The sequence below is a fragment of the Mastomys coucha genome, unplaced genomic scaffold (assembly GCF_008632895.1).
Source record: "Mastomys coucha isolate ucsf_1 unplaced genomic scaffold, UCSF_Mcou_1 pScaffold22, whole genome shotgun sequence".
Classification (NCBI taxonomy): Eukaryota; Metazoa; Chordata; class Mammalia; order Rodentia; family Muridae; genus Mastomys; species Mastomys coucha.
Window position 1 is genome coordinate 216,814,476 of NW_022196905.1, and position 24,435 is coordinate 216,838,910.

At 41.4% G+C, this 24,435-nt stretch overlaps 1 protein-coding gene across 1 annotated transcript in view; it reads left to right on the top strand.

The window, feature by feature from the left end:
* Positions 1-24,435, top strand: part of Ttc29 (tetratricopeptide repeat domain 29) — a 189,873-nt gene that overhangs the window by 107,663 nt on the left and 57,775 nt on the right. Inside the window, exons 9-10 of the mRNA XM_031340377.1 lie at positions 7,520-7,643; positions 15,584-15,812. Of these exons, the coding sequence (XP_031196237.1) occupies positions 7,520-7,643; positions 15,584-15,812 (353 nt within the window). The remainder of the gene's footprint in view (positions 1-7,519; positions 7,644-15,583; positions 15,813-24,435) is intronic.

Here is a 24,435-nt window from a genome sequence, read left to right on the forward strand (position 1 = left end):
AGTCACATCTTATTTTATGCCAAATAAAACTAATTCTACTTATAGAAATTGGCCTCTACTAAAGTATGGGAAAGCTTTCGATGATTTGTGTACAGACAGACAAGCATCCTTAGTTCTGTAATGTCCTGTAGAATGCAGGAGGGCACAGGCATCCTTCTTCTGAAGTCACAGGATAAAATATCCCAGGCCATGATCTTCCCAAGCCAAAGCTGCCATCTTGCAGTATTGGCTCGTAGAAGCATTCAGAGGAGCATGGTCCTCCCTGGTCAAGGACAGTTACGTCCTATTAATGTATGTTTGTTCAAACAAAACGTTTTGGACAACAGCAGCAGCCTGGATATTTGGAAATCTTTTGTTTAAATCATCCTGTTAAAGTTCAAACCTTTATGTGTTTTGTGGTCATTTCTAGGAAAATGCTGCTTTGAAGGGTGTAACTTTGATAAACATGTCTACACATGTTTACTGGTACTTACATGTTAATTCCACTCACAGGACTCAACTGCCCTCTGTGCTTAGCAGCATCACACAAGAAGTAACAAGGGCAAAGTAGAAGAAATTATGGCTGAGATGGCTGAGAAATAAATCAGGTTGTGTGTGAAGCTTAGCATTCTCCTAAATCTCTTCTATCCTAACCTGCTAGTGATTGGAACAGTTTCGCTAATGGTAGCCCTATCTCTATAAACATATTTTATCTCTTTAAAGGAAATGGAGGAGAGAGCCATGTCTAGGCTAAGTGAGTGTCCAAAGCCATCAGCTGAGTATGTGTGAAAGATGTATAAGCCGGAAGCTTCTAAAATGGTTACAAGAATTTATACTAAACCTTCAGTTGGGAAACATACCACATTCTCTCAAGATTTGGTGATATGAAGTTGCCCTTTCTGCTCAAGCCAGACCTGGTGTGACTTATAAGGGAAAATTATAATTCCTTATAATTCAATAGTGAACAACTTTTTTGCTATTAATGTAAATAATACATACTGGACAAGGGCTTAAGAGGTATAAAAAAAATTGCAATGTCATTTCTTCCTTACTTTCCAGAGGAGTGAAGAGAATAGTCAGTTTTCAAAGAGCCTTGTGCACTACTCTGAAAGTCAGTTGGGACTCATAAAGGAAAGGTGATATGAGAAATTACCAAGTACATGTTAGTATTTGTTATCATTGTTATTGTTATTTTAGCAAGAGGAGGCACAAGTGCACACAAAGCAGGAAAACCCTTAATTTTCCTTATGGAATGTGTATGCTGGTATATTCCCACTTAACTTAACTAATTCATTTGTTGAAATGCCACAGCTCTTCAACAGAATCAAGATAACTCCCTAAGAGAACATAGAAAAGAAAGAATCCTGCACCCATGTTGGGCACAGCTATCCTGTTTCTGGGTTTATTTCATGCCCATTGTAAATTTTCTCACATACTTGACTTAAATGATTTCCTGGGTAACTTGCCACAGTAGATATCTTCAAATCAATTCCAACAAAGTTTCCAGTGTGAAAATTACCTCTCTGTTATAGCCAAAGATTAATTTCTCTTCGCTTGAGAGAAACGACACGCCCTAGTAATTTTCATATATTCTCGAAAATGGAACATTCAGGCTTCGAAGTGAAATTTGCTAAAAATGACACAGGAAAAAAAAGACCACCAGAAACATTTCTATTAATTCACGGAATTAAGAATAGCGTTTTACATTTTCTCCAGCCGAGGATCCCATTTGCCTTATTACTTTCATCTGTGGCCCACAAACTTGGTGGCACAATCAACAAACCCCTCCGTGGCCGTTCATCTCTGCTCTCCTTGATTTCTTCTCTCTGAGTAAATGATTAAGTTTTCATGCATTGGTTCAACCAAAATCTATGCTCAGTCAACCACATCCTTTATTGATTACTTCTTCAGCAAACACTAGGCCAAGTGTGATATACATAATTGGACAGTTGTCAGGGGACGTGGGTGTTAACGGCCCTGTTTTCCCAGTTGGGAACTGGAACCACCTTGATACACAAATATTCTGCCCTGTTTCGTTCTCATTCTTTGGACCGAGGAGTCCAGGTCCTCAGAATATATGCTTTTAACTCTCTGAGGTCTGCTTGAGTGAATTTAATGATTATATCATATAATCTGCTGTTGAAGTTGCACCTGTGCACTGCATATAGGAAAACTGGAATTAATATTTGTCTAGCATTTTAACCTTGTCTTTGAACTTATATAAATAATCTGTAGCCTTTCTCTAGAAAAAAATTGAATCCCATCTCCCACCAAGGATGGACTAGCTTCTAAATCCATTGTTAATGCCCATGCTTGCAGGCTTCCTCTCCACCCTTGATGTTTATGTCCCAGTAGCTGGACAGTGGCCTTGATGTGGGGTTCCACACTTGCTGGGTGCAGAATATAACTTACATTGAGAGGGCCTTCTCTGCCATTGCTTTAGAACAAAGTCCAGGATGATTCTGCACGCTTGGGAAACCGTTGCTCCTGAGGAGCTGGAGAGAAGTTCTAAATGCCCAGCAATCATTGTATTTATACTGGTTTGCATTTTCCCACTAAACTTTTTTTTGTACTACTGTTTGAGAACAATATGATTTAACTATCCTCAACAAGCCAAGCCTAATCGAAACTGTACTGCCATCTAAAATCATACCCAGCTTTTAAGGAACATTAAACATACATAAGCTTTGGTGAATTTATTTTAGATAAACAACAACAGTGAACTTTTCCTATGGTTTTAAAGTAGTATGTAAAGATACTGATGGTATGTAAAGCCTTTTTTATCGAGATATTAAGGTACAGAAAAGAGCTTGAAAAATTAACATCAGTTTGCTAAAATATTCTTAGCCCTAGAAATATCATTATGCTCTATATTTTACTATCATTTTGGCATATATGCTTTATTTATGTTCATTTTATTTATCAATATTTTATACCCTTTTTCCAATTCATCTTAGTTTGTAGACAGTTAATTTTTAAATACTTTTTAAAATTTTTTTAAAATTATAATTATGCCAATTTCCCTTTCTCTTTCTAAATCCTCCCACCCCCTGCTTTCTTTTACATCATAGTCTCTTTTTCTTTAATTGTTGCTACATATCTGTATGTGCACATGTGTGTGCAGATACATATTCCTAAATACATAAATACAACATGCTCAGTTTGTGTAGTGTTAGCAATACCAGACAAAGAACTACAAGCAACTGAGAAATGCTGAGATCCGAGGAAATATTCCTCCTCAGGGAACAGCACACAGATTGGTTGGTCACCCAATATCAAGCAGTCTTCCGGGAAAGCATACACATACAGACAAAGACGTGAGTTAAAATAGATAGTGTACCTCTCTTTGTAGTCTAATACATACTCCACAAACAGCATAGGTTTCCAGACAGTCGATCACCCCCCAGTCTGGAAAATGACTTGGGATTCTGGTGTGAAAAAAAATGATGCATATGGAATTAAAAAAGGCAGTAATCACAACTTTGGGGAACATGAAATTCCATTTTATTTCTGCTCTGTAGAGCATTGGTTTACCAGCTAGAAAGGAAGAATGTATTTGATAGGATCTAATAGCCAGGGCTTCGTGCATCTGTTGGGTGAGCATTTATTAGTTTATTGCATAGTGGGCATTTCCACCATGGACACTTAACTACACTAAGTTTGTGTCTCATGGAAGACAGTCTCCAGCAGAGCCATGGATGGTCACCTGTTACTTCACTGATGGTCACTGTTGGAACCTTGCCACGTACCCAAACTGCTCATTTACACAACTTTCACATCTGAGCTATTCATAATCATGTTAAAAATTAAGAAGCTGGTGTTTTCTCTAGGTCTAGAACTTTAATATTATCAAAATTACTCATCTAAGAGAACAAAAGAGGACAACAAAGAGGATATGCCAAATGAGTGTGTGGCCTGGCTCCTAATGTCCACCCACTGAATTTACCATCATCCAGCTGCTTTAGGAACAAACTGACTAGCAAAATATAAAAGACTCCATCCAGAGCTGGAGAGCTCACACAGAGCAAGAGCCATTCCCTTCATGACCTGTTGCAAACGGGTGCTCAGAACAAGGCTTCTACATTGTTCTTGTTTCATATTCTTTTGAATCACCCCAATAGCAGCACATAATCACAGATTTGGAGGTATATGTAGTCATTTTATAGAGGGAAAAAAATGGAGCCATACTTAGAAAACAGCTTTTTTTTAAGATAGAGGGGAAGGGGGGACTTAAAAAGTAAAGGATAACAAGAAAAAGAAAAAAGGAAAAATCTCTACATATACTGCTACTGTAGGGCAAAATTCACATATGTGAATATATATATATATATATATATATATATATATATATATATATATATATATATATATATATATGTATATATGTTTGGTTTTTCAAGACAAGGTTTCTCTGTGTAGCCTTGGCTGTCCCGGAACTTACTCTGTAGACCAGGCTGGCCTTGAACTCAGAAATCTGCCTGCCTCTGCCTCCCAAGTGCTGGGATTAAAGGCATGCGCCACCACTGCCCAGCTCACTAATTTATGTAATGAACATTTTTCCCACTATGTTAGGACAGAATTCCCTAAAGACCTATCCTAGCATCATCTGCCTTCTCAGCAGGCACTGTTCCTGAGACTGACCACCTGAAGGGAGCTGCCTCCTGTGTATGCTAAGAGCAGCTGGAAGCAGGGGAGGCAGATCTGAAGTCCAGAGGCAAACCAGGGCACCCCAAGATAGAGAACAGGTCACACTATGTGGTCTTTGGGATACACCCAAGATAGCCATGAATTGTAAGGGAGAGCAAGATGCTGCATGGACCTCCAGAGAGAGAGAGGAAAACCCCTGCCTGGGCTCAGTGTTAGGATGAGATCAGAAGCAAAGGACCAATGCAGACAGAGCAGAGATGGTCAGGATGTGCAGGACAATGAGTGAGAAGGACAAACATCTGGAGAAGAATCTGGGACCATTCACAGTAGTGCCCCCTCAGCCCCCTCACCTGTGTGTGCCAGGCCTATGTGGGGAATCTGGGACCCTTCACAGTAGCACCCCCTGGCCTGTGTGTGACAGGCCTAGGTGAGGGTGGAGGCAGAGGCAATGGTCTGGGGTTTAACAGTGTGCTGAGTGTCTGTTAGCTACAGTTCAACATGTAAGGGCAGTCAAGTATGCATTACAGTTTATGATTTATATGAATACTTGGTCAGTATTGTGCTCATGAGATTTGACTTTAAATTCCTTCTAATTGCCCTTTAAGAGCAAATTTACCCTTCCAGTACCAGTCTTGCTCTTACATAGACTGTCAAATCAAGACACTGCAGGATTTTAGCTACTTTGTGTCATTCAGAGGCAGTCACAGTTCAAGCGGCATGTGGTTTTACACTCACCCCACCAAGCTGACAGAGAAACCCTTTGGTTATAAGACATCAGCTAGACTTTCAAAGTTCAGAGTGTGCTTGCTTGCTTGTGAGACACTGTTTCAAGTGTCTCAAGCTGGCTTGAAACTCACAAGGATGACCTTGAACTTCTGATGCTCCCCACCCTGACCCCTGTCTCTACCTCCTGGGTACTAGGTTAGCACATGGTTGGTGTGGGGCTGGAGATCAAACCCAGGACTTTGATCACCAGACAGATTCCTTACCAGTTGAGATGCATTTCCATATCATTAAGTTCCCTGACTGAAATTCGTCTGCGAACTCCAAATGTCCCCATGACTGAGGCTGCTTCGGTTTACCTTGATGCTTAGCTCTCATGTGGACTCTATCTTTCCTCTATCCAACTTTCAGTCATGCCTGCCTCTAAAAGTATTTGAGTGACTAGGACTTTGTGTGTGTGACTTTAGTAATGCCTGCAATGCTGCTGCTGAGAAACTCTTACAAAACAGTATTCACTGTGTGTGTGTGTGTGTGTTTGTGTGTGTGTGTGTGTGTGTGTGTGTGTGTGTGTGAGAGAGAGAGAGAGAGAGAGAGAGAGAGGCTGACTCATTCACCCATCCATTCACTCACTATGTATCACTGGCTGGCCTTATTTATAACTTACTGTGTAGACAAGGCTAGCCTCAAATCACAGAGATTCCCCCCAAGTTCTGGGATTAAAGGAAGGTACATCTAACATTTTCAGTTTTTATACACTTTTTTGAAGTTTTTAAAATAGATTTATTGAGACAGTTCATAGAACTATACTACTTCTCTTTTTAAATCCCACAGCTCAGTGGTTGTAATGCATGCACAGAATTGAGTAGCCATGAATACCTTCTATTTCAGGAATTCTCCATCATTTTAAGGAAATCCTGTATGGGTCATTAGTTACCCTTCATCTCCCCCTTCCCCCAAGACTCCAGCTGCCACTAGCCTACTCTCTGTCTTTCTTGATTTGTCCATTCTTCACACTGTATAAAATGAACACACAATATATAATCTTTGGTGTCTAACTCTTTTCACCTAGTATTTTCAAGTTTTACATGGTTTATCATGTATCAGTACTTCATTTTCATGACAAAGTAATATTCCACTGTGTGGACATACCACATTCTAAGTCATCATTTAATTGATGAACTTTTCAGTAGTGTCCACTCACTGGCTATTATTCAAAATGATGCTCTGACATCAATGTGTGGATTTTTGTATGGACATATCACTGTTTCTCTTGGTTGCATATCTTGCAGCCAGATTTCTGGACCATGCAATAACTCTGTGTTACAGCTTTTTTAGGAACTGTCTATTTGTTTTCTGAAGCCGTGGTGCTATTACATATTCACACCAGCCATTCTTGAGGCTTTACAAGTCTGAGTTTTCAATACATTTGTACCTAAGGCTCAGGGAAGAAGAGGGAAGAGAGGTTGGAAAGGCTGTGAGAGCCAGAGGATCAGGATGTCTACTGTAAGGTTGTGTCTTCAATAAATGACAAGGAAGCCACACCCATGTAATCTCAACAATATGGCCACTTAAATAAGACCTGAAGAGTGACAGGACCAGCTGACATGCTGATGTGGATGGGAGAGAAATCTCCCAAGGTCCCACCCTAGACAAAGAGCTACCGGCTGCCGAGAGAGGGAGAATCAGCCTTCTCCAGGGACAAGCCCCTATATAGGTTATTCAATCTCAAGTGCTCAGCCCTAAAAAAAGAATACATATGAGCAACATTAAATGAGCACAATATGCATGTGTATGTGTGTGTGTATACATGTATGTACGTGTGTGTGCGCATGTGTAAGTGTGTGTATATGTGTGTTTGTGTATGTGAAATGATAGTTAAAGAGGAAGAGGATGTGAATTTTCAGAGGAAGTGGAGGGGACATGGGAGAAGTTGGAGTGGAGAAAAGATGAGGAGGAATTGGTGTACTTGTATAGAATTCAAACAATTAGCTTAAAAGGTTTTGAGTTTTAGCTCATTGCATACTCCAGAAATAAGCCAGGTCTAACAAAATGTGTGTATTTTAAGTCTAACCATCCTGACCAACACCCCACGTTCTCTCAGGGAAGACACAAAATCTCTTCTTTTCACAATGGTGAGATGACGCACTAATAGTTCCTCATTTCATTCTAGCCAAGGAGAGACATCAGAAGCAATTAAATACCTGGAGAAGTTCGTGATAATCGCAAAAAACAACTTCCAAAGCCTCGATGTGATTCAAGCGTGCATGATGCTCGGTGACATCTACAATGAAAAGGTGAGTGCTGTGTCCTTTGTGTGGAAAAGCTTGCAGAGGCTGAAGTCTGTTGTCGGTTTATACACACCATCCCACAAGTCAGTGTGGAGAATGGCTGAGATTGCAGGATGTAGCATAGACCCAAGGCAAGGAGTGGAACTAGAAGGACCTCTTTCCTCCTCAGCTGGTGTCCAGAGCTGATTGGGGTACAGGCACCAGCAGAGATGACCACTGCCATTCAGTAACTGACTGTGAGGAACAAGGAAAAGATTCAAATTCAAAGGCACTTTGTGAAAACTGTTGGCTCTCATCAGCTTGCTCTGACACTCCTCTTAGTCCAAATTCTTATTTTTTTTAACCCAATTGGGATGCTCCTTAGTAAGTCTCAACAGGAGAAGAAAGGAAAATCCTAAAAATGATTACAAAGGGAATTTAGACTAGGGGGTTTTACAGCATCCCAGGAACCATGATTAGTAAACGCACCAGTTGTAATATCAGTTTTATTATCTTCAGTTGCCCAGGGTCTCCTTTTGAAACCGTATGGAAGAAGCCAGCTTCTCTGGTTATAATTGCTATTTTGATCATGAGTCAGATCCATCATTTTTTAGGGTAATTATATTCTCCAACTGTGTTCATGCACTCTGTGTTAATCTGAGTGCTTGGTGATTAAAAGCACCAGTGTGGTATCCTACCGCTTGGGTGACAAGCCCAGCTCCCTCACTCATAAGAGCTGGGACCTGGGACAAGTTATTTACACTTCTAGGGGCTTTGATTTTTTTTTCATCTTGCAAAGTTTTTTTCATCTCACAGGGTGGGAAGAATAGTGGAGGGCAGTAAACATGACAAGGTACGATGGTGTGTGTGTGCTTGTGTGTGTATGTGCATGTGCACACGTGCGCGTGTATGTGTGTGTGTGTGTGGTGTGCATTGTGTATGTATGTGTGTGTGTGTGTATGTGAGTGTGTGTGTGTGTGTTTGACGCGCGCGCACGTGTGTGTGTGTGTATGTGTGAGTGTGTGGTATGTGGTGTGCGTGTGGTGTGTGGTGTGCGTGTGTGTGTATGTGTGTGTATGTGTGTGTGGTGTGCGTGTGTGTGTATGTGTGTGTGTGTAAGTGTGTGTGTATGTGTGTTTGTGTATGTGTGTGTGTGTGAACGTGTCATGATGAAAGTCATTATTTTTCGTAGCAACTAAAATGTTAATTTAAAAAAACTCAGCACTGGGGGGCTTGAAAGATAGCTCAGAGGCTGAGTCCTTGCTGTTCTTGCAGAAGAGGCTTGCTTTCCAGCACATGCCAGGCAGCTCACATGTATTTATAACTCCAGCTCCATGGAACCCGACACCATCTTCTGGTCTTTGCAGGCACTGAATACAGGTGATACACATAAACTCACATAGTCACACACACACACGTACCTACACACACACACACACATACACACACACACACACATACACACACAGGATAAATAAACAAACAAACAAATAAATGACTGGCTAAGTCATTAAAGTGTCTGTTTTGCAAGCATAGATCCCCAGCAACATGCTCAAAACTAGTAGATAGCACATGACTATAACCCCAGTAAGGGGAGGACAGGACGGGTAGGTCACTGGAGCTCATTGACCAGCCATCCTATCAAAATCAATGAGCCCCAGGTTCAGTGAGAGAGGCCCTGCCTCAAAACAATAATGTGGAAAATGGTCAATGGAGAAACTAGATGCTGACCTCTGCCTTCCATACATATGTTCATACACATACATGCGCATATGCACAATCCGTGTGAACACAGCCGACACTGCATACAATGTAAATACTGAAGAAAAGGGGAATTGAGTTAGAAGGGCAGAAGTTGGAATGTAAGAGTCTAGCAGGAAAGTGAGTGAGTGCTGCTAGGTCTGCGCTTGGAATGTAGGAGTCTAGCAGGAGGAGTAGGGGTGCTGCTAGGCCTGTGCTCCCAGTCATACCGGTTCTCTGTTCCAGAACCCGCAAGAGTGCCACTCACTTCAAGTCTCCCAGACTCAAGGCACTTGTAACATTCCAACCCACACTTTTAACCACTGCAGTGTGTGAATTTCAAAATGAGTTTGAAATTCATACAAATGAACGACAGTCATTTTTGTTTTCTCTGTTTTGGGGATAATTCCTGTGATCAGCCATGTCCTCTCACTTCTCTCAGCTCCCTGTTGCTCCTCTAGCTCCTCTGCCTTCCCCAGGTGAAGAAGCCACCATCCCAGCAGTGATTCTAAAGGATTTAGAATGGGTTTGTCACAGCACAAAGACACCAGATGCAGCCAATGTGCTAACCCTCACGATATTTCTTTCATTGCCCAAAGACCGCTGTGGAAATCCTGTGGAAGGAGCTTTTAAGGACTCCTGTCCTCTTGGTTCCCACCCCCCTCATGTCTCCCCTGCTGTCCTGCCTCCTCCTTGATGGACTGTCATTTTTGTCTGACCCTGCTCCCTCTGTCTCCCACATTGCTTTTCCTCTGTCTGCCCTCCATGTCCATCCTCCAGGACCTTCTTCTATCTCGTGCCTCACCCGCTGCCTCTACCACATAGACCACTTCTTCTCTTTTGGCCCCAACATTGGGTTTTAGTCTGTTTTTTAGGACAAAGTGGTGGTGGGCAAAGATGCCAAGACTCGTCAAAGGGTATACCTCTCCCCACATAGCTGAATTGACAGAGTGAATCAAAAGACACCAACAGACTCTGTGAAAGTATTGCTCTTCAGAAATACTACAGGCACACCATACTACCAATGGCTTTACTACCCACCACCCACCTTGGACACTGAGATGCCATATGACAAGAATGTCAACTGTCAGAAAGTCAGGGACAATGAAACAAACAGGAGTGATAGCTTCATGTTCTCATTTTCTCAAGTTTTGCCAAGTGTTTTTAATGTCACAACTGTGATTTGTTATCTGGTGTGTGATGCTTGAAAAAGAGTTTTATACCCAAAGACAGCATCAACTACTAGAAGCTACTAACTTCTATCAATTTATCCTCATTATAATACTTGGAGGATTCCAGACATTCCTGACATATCATGAGAGGTGAGACCCTGTCTGTGATTATTGTTTTTTTGCCCGGCCTGAGAAAACATTCTCTTCTGAAACCCCACACTTCTCTTTCATTTCCCCACAATATCAAATCACTTGGAAAACTTGTCCTGAATCCTTAAAAACAAATCAAACGTAGCTGCCATGATCTGTCTTCCTGTTAGACTCCTCCATCAGTGTGATGGAGGCAGTGTGAGAGGGCCCAGCCCTCTGTGGGTGGGGCCACTTCGGAGACAGGGTCCTGGGTTCTATAAGAAGGCAGACTGAGACCTGAGGAACAAGCCAATAGGCAGCACTGTTCATGGCTCCTGCTTCAGATCCTGCAGGTCCCGCAGACAGGAAGCTGCAGGGGAGAGAAGTACTTGACTGATAGGTTGGTTTTTGTCCTGACATTTAATCACAGCAGTAAGCAGTGAAGTGGGACGTCTACAAGCTCCTGGGCCTTGCAGACGCCCTGCTGCTCCTGCCACTGGTTTTAATGGTGGTATTAGCAATAAGGTCCAAAATTTAATGTTGTAAGACAGAAGTTGCAAGGCAAAACTGTTATTTGAAAAGCACTGTAATTGGCATATTCTGTGATTATGGTTGTGCTTTTATAATTTAAATTTGTGCATCTTAAAAGTAGTCTTCATCATGGTGGTGCAACTTTTTAATCTCAGCACTCAGGAGGAGAAGCAGGTGGATCTGTGAGTTTGAGACCAGCCTGGTCTACAGAGTGAGCTCCAGGACAGTCAGATCTACACAGACAAACACTGTCTTAAAAAAAAAAAAATTGATACAATAATAACAATAAATAACAATATTAATCTTTATCTTAGTTAACATTTTATTATAAAAATTAGGGAGAATGGGCCTCCTATGCCACTCTCTATATGTGATCTTTTGGTGGAATGTTAATTGAAAATGTATAATTAATATAAAGTGGCCAATTGAGAGTGTTTTAGGGGACATAATCAAGTATCTGCCCTAATGAAATTTCTCACTCCTTCACAAGATCTAAAAATAATCACAGTTAAAAGAATGTTAGTTCCTATGTTAATCTAGCAACAGTAAGGAGCCAGTGAGACGGGTTAGTGGGCCACAGCACCTCTGCACAAACTGGGAGCCACGGCACCTCTGCACAAACTGGGAGCCACAGCACCTCTGCACAAACTGAGAGCCACAGCATCTCTGCACAAACTGGGAGCTTGAGTTTAATCCTCCAAACTCCGAGGGGGAGAAAACAACTGATCCTTGAAACTTGTTCAACTCCACACGTATGCCATGGCACGTGCAAGCCCACAGTCACAGAGAAACGCACACACACACACACACACACACACACACACACACACAGAGGGAGAGAGTGTGAGAGAGATTTGCACTGAGTGCTGAGAAAACACCCATTTATTTTGAGTTTGCTGATTGGATAAGTGACTTTTTAAGTAAGGAGGAGGACCTGGTAGGAAACAGAATAATGTATGAAAATTCTATTATAAGCATTGCTTCCAGGTCTATGATGTCACTGAGGTCTTACTCTGGAATTGTCAGGTATTTTCAGAACATTGGTTAAGGTTGTCTTCTCGTGAACGCATTGCTACATCTTTAATTTGCAGCACAGTCCCAAGTTTATATTTAAGACTCTCAGAACTGATTTCTAGGCTGATTAGAAATTTATAATAGAGATGACTTGAAAACAAAGATGAACTTTAGATGCTTGTACAGAGTTTTAGAGGAGACTAAATTTACATAGTAAGCTTTTTCAAAGAATTAAGAATCTGGAAATACAGTAGACATTAAAGAAAACTCATTCCCAAAGGTAAGTTTTTTTAAAAATGATAACAACTGAAAAGACATGGACTTGACCGTGTTTCAGAGGACTCTTCATTGGTTTATAACAGCTGTTTGTTTATTCAAAGATGGTATACAGGCACAGTTTGAAGTGAGGACAATTACCTAACGGTAATCCTGTTTTAGGAAGAAAAGCCACTTGGGTTAAAATACGTCCCAATCAACATTTCAGGCTTTACTGCTTCTTCTAAATGCAAGCTGCCTGTCCCTTCTCTTCCTGCTGAGTATCACTGGCCGCCATGCAACCTCACATACAGTTGTTTTCCCATGACTGAGCAAATGGACTCATGTTGTGGGAATTATAAAAAAAAAAAATGAATCCCCCCTGCAAATTTGCTTTCCCACGGGGCCATGTTCTTGTGCCGATACCATTCGGCCTCAATACCAAGTTCCGGTGGGTTTTTGTTATTTTCTCCCAGCAAACTACATCTCACTCGCATGCAACTCTTTACACACTCCCACAATCATTCATCTAAATAGCGTCTAAGACCCAGTAAGTAAAGCATGACTCTTCAGGCCTTAATATCCAATCAGATTTATATAATAATAAAATTGCATTTACAAGATGCCAATACAATAATTTCAAAACCAAATAATAAAGACAATATTCTAACCCAGTTAATCTATTTTGTAAAAACCTTTGCTTGGTTGTATAACCTCGTGGGGTCTAGCTCGTCCTCATCATCTGCCTCCATGATGACGACCTCTCTCCTGCTCCTGACTTTTCTCCCCTCCAACTCTAGCTCCACCTTTCTATCCCTGTCCAATCACAGGCCTGTCACTGCCCTAATGTGACTGGACAGAGAAAAAGCTTCAGCAGACACATGAGTTTATTTTAACATGTCTTGAAAAACCCTGAAAGTTTGGCCATTTATTTATATATAGCCTTTGGTGTCTAAATTCAAACTCTCATCTGAAATCAATAAACACCCTAAGGCTCAGAAATATAACAGGAGCAATTAGACAATGCAATTTTGTTTAATTTGTTTTTTAAGGCTATCTTTTGCCAAATTGCGGTTTTTCCTATAGTTTGTCCTTAGCTATCAAGATAATCTGTGTCTTCATCAACTTTAATATTCGTCATGGTTCTCAATCATATATAATTGGAACACAGATGCCAATGGTTTTTAATCAAATATTTGCTCATTATAAATCCTGTTTTATGATAATAATGAAAGACCGAATCACTTACAGCAACAAACAATTATTACTTACACAATATAAAGGGGTTCCCCATCAATCATCAAACTTGGCAAAGGGATAGAGTCCACCTCCTCTGCTCTGTGGACACAGGACATACAGAGTAGCCACTCCTGGCTTTGGTGAGGACTTCCTATGACTGCTCATCAAAATTGCACGGAGGGCTATGGAGTTGAAGCTGCTTCCATCTGTGCTGGCATGTGGCACGAAAACATATTCATGGTGGTTCTAATCCCCATTTCTTTTCCAAGGTATGGGAATATGGCTTAAAATTTTTATTGCAAAATGGTCTTTCCTATAAAAGTTTCTTTTGAAAGGAGTGTTCAGTCATGTTTCAAACATCTCCTGTGTGTGTGTGTGTGTGTGTGTGTGTGTGTCTGTGTGTTTACAGCTGTGTGGGTACATATGTGTGCATCTTCACATGCATGTGGAGGCCAGAAGTTGAAGTCATGCGTCTTTCTCAGTCTCTTACATGGTTTACTGAGGTGTAGTCTCTGCCAGATCCTGGAGCTTGACAATCTGATTAGTCTAGCTAACCAGCCTTTTCTGAGGATGCCTGCCTCCACCTCCAGAAACCTGGGATTCCAGGCGGGCTGTAACTTTTCCCTAGGTGCTGGGAACTTAGACTCCAGACCTCCTGTTTGCAACACAAGTACTTTATCCACTGAGCTTTCCCCAGCCCCTCTGTTTATTTGGTTTTATACTTGTTTACAATGTGGGTTTGTTGGTACATAGGAACTGTTGAATGAACAAGTCAGGGGGATTAACATTCTTTTTCATCATTGCTTTGTATTTGTGTGTGGAGCCTTTGATTGCTCTCTACTGATTCCCCAGGTACAGACAGAACTGCTGGCACGAGCAGGAGCCTCCTGCTGTGCTGTGGCACCACAGACTGAGTCCCTGGCTAACTAGGCCTGGGCTTCACACTGCTGTGGAAGCAGAAACTTGGGAAACTGGTGAAGAGGAAGAGATAGGAGCCCCCAAAGCACCTTAAGTCCATGAAAAATAGAAGTTTTATCCTCAGGAATCTCCATGTGTAGAGGTCAAACTGGAACCAATTTTCTCCTTTAACGAAGCCCTGTGTGTGGATTTTTAGGAGGCGGAGAGGAGATAGGAGTGCTCTTTTGTTGCCCTCCGAGGTGACATGTGGCAGCTAATGACATATATGACGCATGTGCTACTAGCCTGGGTGCTTCTGTGCACAAGGCAAATGCTATTATTTGAACAACTTTTAGGGTAGGTAAGGAGGACCACAAAAAAGAAAAAAATCTCAAATTTCTAAAATTTGAAATGCTAGGGTGAACTTAACAAAGGCGCAAAGGCATAGATATTTAAACAGTCCTTTCCTTTGTTTCAGCCATATATCATGATCACATGTTTTAAATGTAGATTCTCCCATGTTCTCAGCTAAACAATGGCAGGTGCATTTAGGAAAGCTAAGGGTGACAAGAGGTAGCAAACATGTGTGCGGGCTTCAGTTCCTGTTACTGGCTTTGCATCAAACGCCCTCTTGCTACAAATAAAAACAGAAGACAGACAAATACATTTCACTGGATAAAGACAGTGACGGAATCAGTAAAATTCTGTTGAAATCAGTGGCAATCAGTTCACGTTTCCTGCTACTTCCTCGGCCTGCGCCCTTCCTGTGTTTCAGCTGTCGATCAGCTTTCTGACTAAATTAATTTTAAGATCCAGCCCATCGAGTGGCCCCTGCTCACAGAAGGCACTTTTCTGATAAAAAGCCAGCTTGCCAGCTCATCCTCCTCAAAAATGGGTGTGCCGAGGCGAGGTGAGCAAATCTGCGTTGTGGGTAAGGAAAGAAATTTAAAAAAAAAAAAAAAGTGACTTTTATTCTCTCTTTCTCGCTAGGGGCAATACAGCAAGGCTTCCGAGTACTTCCAGCAAGCTTTCAGCACCGCATTGGAGCTCATGAAAATAGCGCTCATGGACGAAACCAAAGTCCACTATGGCATAGCCAGAGCCCACCAGATGATGCTGACGATGAAGGGTTATATCGAATCTGCCGACTCAAACAGCCTTAACTGCCTGCTGTCCTGGAAGGAGTCAAGAACTCAAATCGAGTATGACCCGATTCTGGGTAAGACTTTGGCTTCTGGAAATGCTTTAGATTTTGTGTCATTCTTAGTGGCTAAGGCATTTGTCGGGAAGGTTTATTCACACATTGGTGACTTGAACTTGCTTGGTAATTTTGTCTCTGTTCACTCATTACTACTTGAGGTTGGGCATACTTTCCTCTCTTATCATGCTGACAACGTTAAGAGAAGCATAAAACTGCGGGAGGGGTCTGCCCTACTGATCAGTCCAGCACTGTTCTCAAACATCGCAGTAATCTTAGAGGTTACACTACGCACTAAACAGTGGTTAGAAATAGTTTAAAAGAAGTAAGACATGTAAATCAACTTGTGGTTTTTAATAATATCCAGCCATACAGCATACAGATGAGAGCATCTATACAGAGGCATTAGTATATATGATGTACTCTACTATAGTACTTAACATTGTTTTTATTATCTTGAATTTGGATATTTGATAAGTATTTTACAGCAGGGTCTCTTCATACTACTTTGTCTTGGGAATAATTACTTTATTATAAACAACCAGGGTGTGTGTAGGGATCAGTTTGTAAAGTTAGCATCATTAGACCTGAGGGATGAAACTCAGGTCCTCAAGCAGTGGCCAGCACCTTTGCCCACTGAGCCATCTTGTCCATCCTGAATACCAAACTTAGATTGAGAGGGGGCAAGGTTTTTTTCCGTGTTTGTTTCCACCATAGAGTAAAACAGTAAATTCAGCAGGAAAGACTTCACAGATGTAGATTAGTAATCCCCAGTTAATGCTGGGTCCTCCCAAAAGGAGGGCAAGCATCATTCCAAGTCACACAGTAGGACGATGACAAAAGCTGTAAACGCTTTGTGTGTGAAGTTCCATGTCTTCAGCTGCCCCAAAACATCCACAAGTAATCATGAGTTGGCCACTTGTAGATGTTGGCTCCTTTTCAGGTATCTAAGAGTTCACTCCGCAGCCTTGCATTAGCTACATCTCAGACTTTGACATCTTCCGCCTGGACTATCAGGAACTATCCTGGGAAATGAGCCCTGTTAGCTGCTAAAGGTTTAGTCTGCAGAGGATAAGTTGAGCAGCGCAAGGTCTCGGGTTTGTCTTGAGTGAACTCTCACCATCCTGGTGATACTGTGGAACAAAACAAATTCTCCCGAGTAGGGGATGGGTGAGGAGAGTGGTCCTCTGATAAGATCCAGGTCTGTCTGTCAGTGTCTTCTTTTCTGTTTTTGAAAACCCTTCTGCTTTTGTTCATCCACACCTCTTAAATTTATAGCTCTTCAGTAGTTTGTTTGTTTGTTTATTTGAGAGGATATATTTTCTTCTGAAGGACTTGAGAGCAGAAGCAAATCATGCATTCCCCAGTGTGGTTCAGATACGAAATCTCTGTATGGTCTGTGTGGTGGAGGATGTGGCCTTCCTCAGAGTGCTATAGAAATTCTGTCCATCTGTGCTTCGCCTCTTATGGCTCAGGACTCTGTGCAGGGATGAGCCACGTCCCTACAGAAGTGAGAAATAATCATTGTTCAGACACATATAAACAAGCACTGGGTTCTTATCCTTACTTATACATTTTACATTGTCAAGGGTAGCTTCTCTGCTTGGAGATAAAACTGATAGGAAATTATTAAACATGTCTTTTGCATATGTGTATTTTTAGTTCAGAGTACACTGAAATCTCCCCTAAAGTTCTTTGAGAATATTTTTCACTTTTATTCTGCTTAAACCTCCTCACTGGATCTTCACTGGGTTCTGATTAAAGGTCTCTTGACCTTTCTGAACCTAGTTCATTCGTGACTGCTCTCCTACACACAGTCCACCCTACATACCCCACCCTACACACCCCACCCTACACACCCCACCTTACACACTCCACCCTACACACTCCACCCTATACACCCCAACCTACACACTCCACACTCCACCTTTTATACACACTCCACCCTACACACTCCACCCTATATACCCCAACCTACACACTCCACTCCACACTCCACACACTCCACCCTACAAACACTCCACCCTACACACACTCCACCCTACACACACTCCACCCTACACACACTCCACCCTACACACACTCCTACTGATCATCTTACTTCTAGCTCAGTTCAGCCAGGAGAATATCACTCCAGATGCAGCCGTGTCCTTAGATGAAGAGGCCTGAAGCCCCTCCCTCTTGAATATGTTCTCTGCTCTGATCTCAGTGACTGGCATCCATTTCTCTACAAGCCATTTCATTTCATTCTGCACAATGACGCTTTTTATTTTTTTCTAATTAACTTCTCATGAAGAGCATGGATTTCTCAAACATACATTCCAAATTCTTGATACTTTCTAGGAAAAGAGATATGATACTTGACACCTACAAGGTCCCAAGTAAATATTTGAATCAAATAGAATTCAAGATGAGTCCATAAGCCTGACCACAAGCTAGTTTGCACTAAGCACTGTTTAAACACGTGCCCACCACTGTATTTGGATTACCATCCAATTACCACATGAATACAGGAAAGTGTTCCTTAAACATGATGTTGACAAAATGAAAAAGTACAAAAACATTATTTGGAAATCTGTGCACCTTTTAAGTTTTCAACTTTCACCTTCCTTGTAGGAAGAGACATCTTTAATCTTGCTTTTGAAGGTCCCGTATATTGAGGGGAAAAAAAAAAACCAGATCAAATAGCTGAAAGATACATTACGAAAGCTGTGCGGTTATTGGCACCTTGGAGACGTCCAACCTCTAAACAAATCACTAGCTCAAAGAACTGCCAATATTCTTTTAAGGATAGAACATGACCCGCTAAGGGAATTGAGCCTGAGAGCCCCAGGTCTGCAGATGAAATATGATGGTGACTCACCAGCAGCCACTGTCATCTCGTGCCTCTCCAACAGAAAACGACCGATGAGAACAGACTCTTCAAATACCGGGAGCTGATCAGAATGATTTCATACCACCTGCCCACCCCTTCTGACATTAAGAATCTCCCAAATTTAACAATTGAGGGGATAAAAATATCAACTTTATTACAACTCAGTAAAATTACTCAATCCCGAGGCAACTCTAATTATTTGTTTCTACGAAACTCGAAGGCCTACAAAGTTCTACTGAGTTCTCCAGAGGATCCTTTACTTCCCGTACCTAAGATATCTTCAAAGATAGCAATCAAATAAATGTTTGTTTTAGTGGGAAAAGTGATTCGTGTTGCAATCGCAGACACTGCAATGTACAAATGAATGCTTTCCTCATTCAGCTCACCAGCACTATCAACCCTGGTATGCAGCTGGAGCTATTTAAATGCCAGTGTTGTGAGCTGCATCATTGATGAGAATGATGTCAGTAACTGGATATCCATGCACCTTCTCATTGAGGCCAAACATAAATTACATCAGAGAAGTAAGATGCGAATCCTGAGCAGCTTAACACATGAGCACCCCTGCTAGCTGGAACACAAACACACAGTATTCCATGGAACGTCATGTCAAGGTTTACATGGATGGAAGAATTATCATCTTGGTTTTATGACTCATGCAATATTCTTCAAGAAAAACAAGCAATGCTGTGCCTTGGTCTCTCAGCTCTCACTTCATGTTGGCTTCACCTTGCACCCAGAGTTTGGTATCAAGTCATTTTCTTGTAAATTTGTTTGCATTTCTCATTCATGAGCTTACCTCACCCTTTTAAAGCATATGAAAAGGTAACATACATAACCAAGCCTTCATATGCTAATGTGATTAGATACTTTTTCTATAGCTTAATAACCATAACTATGAAGAGACAATCATGGAATTATCCAACAGGCCAACAAACAGGGTTATAAAGAAAAACCTTTAAATTGTTCTTTGACGGTTTTATACATATACGCTCTGGCTCTTGTCACCCTTGACTTCTCTGAGTTCCTTCTCAGCCCCTACATCTCCTGTATCCAACAAATCCCTTCTCTCCTTTTATTTTGTGAGTCACTGAGTCTAACCAGGGGGGTCTCAATGTTGATGGGTTTTGAACTAACCACTGGAGTCCAGTGGACTTACCAGTGGTTAACTATCTGCAAAGGATCTTCCCCTCCTCCAGAGTCCATCAGTAACCAACAGTCTGGGCAGGAGAAGAAGGCCCTTCCTGAGCCTGACTGAACCCCTGCCACTCTTGACAGGTTGACTATATACAGCCAAGGCTCCTAGGAAGTTGTGCTTGTGTTGTTGGTATCAGTTGAGAGGCTAGCAAGTCACAGCCCTTCTTCCTTATTTCATGTTCTGACAACCTTTCTGCACCCTCTTCTGCCATGTTCCCTAATTCTTTGAGGGAGTGGTGTGTCTTGTTTAGGGCTAAGCACTCAAATGTCATCTATTCTATGCACCCTGAGCAGACAGGCAGCTACACTGTTCATTACAAAAAGAAGCATCTCTGATTAAGGCTGAGATTAGCACTTGTATATGCTATAAATGTAAATACTTAGAAAGCAATTTGTTGCTAAGGCAAATAAATAGTCATAATCTCCCCCACTAGGTGGAAGATCTCATCAGCCATGAGTTTTTACCACCTTTACATGATCAAGCAAGTGGTAGCAAGCCTCATATTGTGTCCAGTTCATGAGACCCCCAAGAAACCACCAGGGGCCCCAACTATCATGCAAGTACAGGAGAATCTTTATTCAAGCTTGATCTTGGGCTACAATTCTTCCTGATGGAACAGGAAGGAAAGTGACCCCCCCCCCCAGCTCTTGTTGAAGGGAGTTTATAAAGGAAAAAAACCGCAAGCAAGGGGGTGGGTTTCTAAGCCTTGGCATTACATGAGAGGGTAAAGGGATGTTGATCTCTTTCCCAGAGCCCAGGCGTGGGGGCCATATCACTTGAAGGGCAGCATATAGTAGCTTTCTAGACAGTAGCTTTTTCCAAGGACAGCAGCTCAAAATAGAGTTTTGGGGACAAGATGGAATCTGTCCTGCTCTTTTTCTGCCTCTTCATTGGCCATGTCTCTCTAAGGGCAAGTTAACTTAGAATGGAGTCTTAAAAACAGAATGGAGATCACTCTGTTACCTCAGTCCCTTCAAAATCTACTCAACAACCATTTAGTTACTCCTCTAACAGCTGTACCATTATTGCTTCAGCCCGTACACCTTGTTTGACAAGATGACATTGTGTTTTATAGGATTCACAGCTGGCTGAAACTCCTGAAGCAGCCTGCCTAGGGCCTTTCAGCACCCTGAAACCTACCTGGTCAGCAGCAGGGATGCTTCCAGTTCAGTTCTACCTTGACTTGTCTTGTAGTCGAGGGATATAGGACCTTCAGCAATGGGGTCTTGTCATCTAGTTCTGATGAGCAAGTAGGAGTGACAGGCTTTGCTGTGGGGCAATCTCTTGGATTTCCCTTAGCAATGCTCATAAGGAGGTACCCTGCACCTGGCTCTGAGATTTTAATAACCCATGGCTTGTAGGAGAAGATGGACAGGATCCTGAGCTCCACTCCCTACATAAGTTTCCATATTGTTTAACCTCCTCTGACTCCAGAAGTCTTGGGGTCCTTTTCAGTGGCTTCCAGGACTTGGGGAAGCCATCCCTGTGTAGAACAATTTGCAAAGTGTCCATGGGTCTGCCTGTAATTTTTTAAAAGTCGGTACCCTTAAAATACTGTTTTACTCTCAGTTGTAATGACAGCAAACAAGCTGGATGAGACAAATGGGATAAAAGCATTAAAATTCATCCTTGTGTGTTCAATGCCCATCAAAAGAAGAAAACCAGGATATGTCCTCTTTCTGTTGGCCTTACTTAATCACATGGATCTGGTTCTCACGAGCTTCAGGAAAAGCTTTGCGAGTTCAGTGCCTTCTGCCACTTAAACGAAACAAGCATAATGCCAAAATGAGGAATGTCTGGAAAAAAGAGAAGCCAAGATTTAATTGTAGTCAAATTCTAAAGGAAAAGGGAAGCATTTGGGTGTGGATTTTCAACTTCCTCGTCCAAATACACATCACCAGCCTTCGTCCATTTTCTATAACACAAGCAACAAGTCACTTACTAAAGAATAAAGTATTTCTTCAGAAGCAAAAACTCACTTCATTGGGAAATACTAACATGACTGTCACTCCCTAGGGCAGAGGAGTAGGTGTTTTGTTGGCTTTTCCCCATTCTGAGAATCTCCTCCTCTACTGCTGCCTTGGTTCAATAAAAGAGAATTGTTGATTGCTCAGACAAAAACTATTCCTCTTTTAGATTCCACTCACGAAGCTTGGTGCGAAGCTGTTGGTGCGACCAGGCTTAACTTTCCAGAGCACACTGAGTGCACCTCTCCTAGGCTCTGGTTTTGTTTTGTTTTAGGTTTTGTTGTTCTTTTTGGTAATTAAGAAACTTATAGACTATCTTCTGGTGGTTTCAACCACACAAAACCAGGGCTAACACCAGAACAGAAAGTCTGCATTTGACTGTTGCCTGGTCATATTTGTTCAATTGCTGGAGAAATGTTTGTTTTCTCTGTCTAGCTATGTCCTTTGACCCGTGGCCATGTGTCCGACATACTATGAATGTAGCTAAATCCTTCTACCACAGGCAGAATTTGTGAACATGGTACCTCTCTCTTAAGTACACATCACCCGTCTTTGGTAAAGCTCTGTTAGGATGATTCTGTTACTGTCTCATTTCAGAATTTCTTCTGAAAAGCAGAAGTAACCCACCATTGCTGCTTGGCTTCTAACTCTTCCCAAACATTCTGTAGCTGGGAATTCACCTTTAGAATTATCACCTAATTCCAGAATTTATTTTTCTTTACAATTTCTTTATCTAGGGTCCTTATATGTTTTAATTTAGCTTTTAATTTTTTACAGTATTTTTGTTTTTAAATCATAATATAATTACATCATTCATCCCCCTTGGGCATGATTTTTTATTATTATTTTTTGACATTAGAATCTGATGACATCATCTTCCTCTTCCCTTTCCTCCCTCCAAACATTCCCTTTGTTGCACTCTTCCAAACTTGTGGTCTTTTTTCATTAACTGTTGTTACGTGTGTGTGTGTGTGTGTGTGTGTGTGTGTGTGTGTGTGTGTGCGCGCGCGCGCGTTTCTAAATTCATAAGTACAACCTGTCCAGTCTATATGATGTTATTTGTGTGTATGTTTTCAGGACTGCCCGTCTGGCATGCTCTTTCCTGGACAGGACTATTTTATCTCTCAGACAGGAGTAAATGTTCTTTAACTTGGACTCTTTAGCACAAACAAGATGCTTTTAATGGCAGTTTCTTTTTAAGCAAATTCTTACAGTACTTCAGAAGTGACCCTGACTTGAATATCAACCCATGAACTTACACCTACCTTCTCATGGATGATGGCAGCCTCCTAGAGCTGAGCACAATGTAAACCATAAAGGAAACACTGGGCCAGAATATAATAAGAGGACATGTGTACCCCTTCCTTTTGCCACACTCTGTCCTGGACAGTGTCAGTGCTTCTGAAATGCACCCTGAAGTTGCTATGAACATACTTGAACTTGAGCATACCTGCTTCCCGAACCCTCAGAAGTGCTGTGGTACATTGTACCATTGTCAAGTCCTCCAGTGATTCTAAGGTTAGCTAGCATGAACACTCCCTGAACACACAAACATCTAAGTGGTTGAATTAGCTAGCCTTTGTCTGAGCGAACTCACAGACCCACCATTCACTCACTGCCACGCAAGGCTTCACAGTTCATTTTATTTGAAAACCTATGTGATGAAACATGAATGTAGTATGCTCCTTGGTAATTTGATTGGCAGGAAGCAGAGAAAAACATTACAAGCATTGCTTTTTAATAATTGATAATTACTTACATGGATCTACTAAGTTTAGGCACAATTATATGACTAATTATGTTGAAAATCCAAGTGTATGCTTAGATGACCATGCCCTAAGGCAGTTCCTATTGTTTCTGCTGTCTCATTTAACCATGCAAATGTTATTAAGCATTCCTGGCTAAAAATCTTCAAGCTCAAGCAAGTGTAATTTCATAGATAATTATGCATAATCTTGTCACTTTCTATATCCAACACAGAACTTTTTTTAACTTTCACTTTCTACTGAGTAGCCTTCTCAGTAAAATGTAATTCATGAAAGATAAGATAAGACTATCATCCAGATTTCCTGTCAACTCTTTTGCAAACCTATTTGAAAAAAAGAAAAATAAAATAAAATAATGCTATCTACAGAAATTAAATATACTTGTGAATGGAAACCTGCATTCATGAATAAATCAAACTGAAGAGATAACAATTAGATAGAATTATAATCACACTTAGGGAAACCTTGGTCTGCATAAATATGTATACAGACTTAGCAGCTGGGATATAAGAGAATGACTCCTAAATATAATTGCAGGTAGCAAATCTTTCAGATTTGCATATATCAAATTCAAGATTATGTAACAGTAAGAAATCCACAGGAAAAGGTTTTTAACAATGTATATATTTTAGTGGGTTAGTTTGTTGTCATGGGAAATGCTAAGGAAGTTTTACAGCACAGGGCCCCTCCTGGCGCCATGTCTCACAGGACTGGGTTCTGGATAGCCCCACATCACTCAGGTCCCTGGCTCCCAGTACAAAGTGTACCATTCGCACAGTGGATATAGGTGGATCCGGGCTCTCAAGACTTCCTGCTGTCCATCGGGTAATGTAGGAAT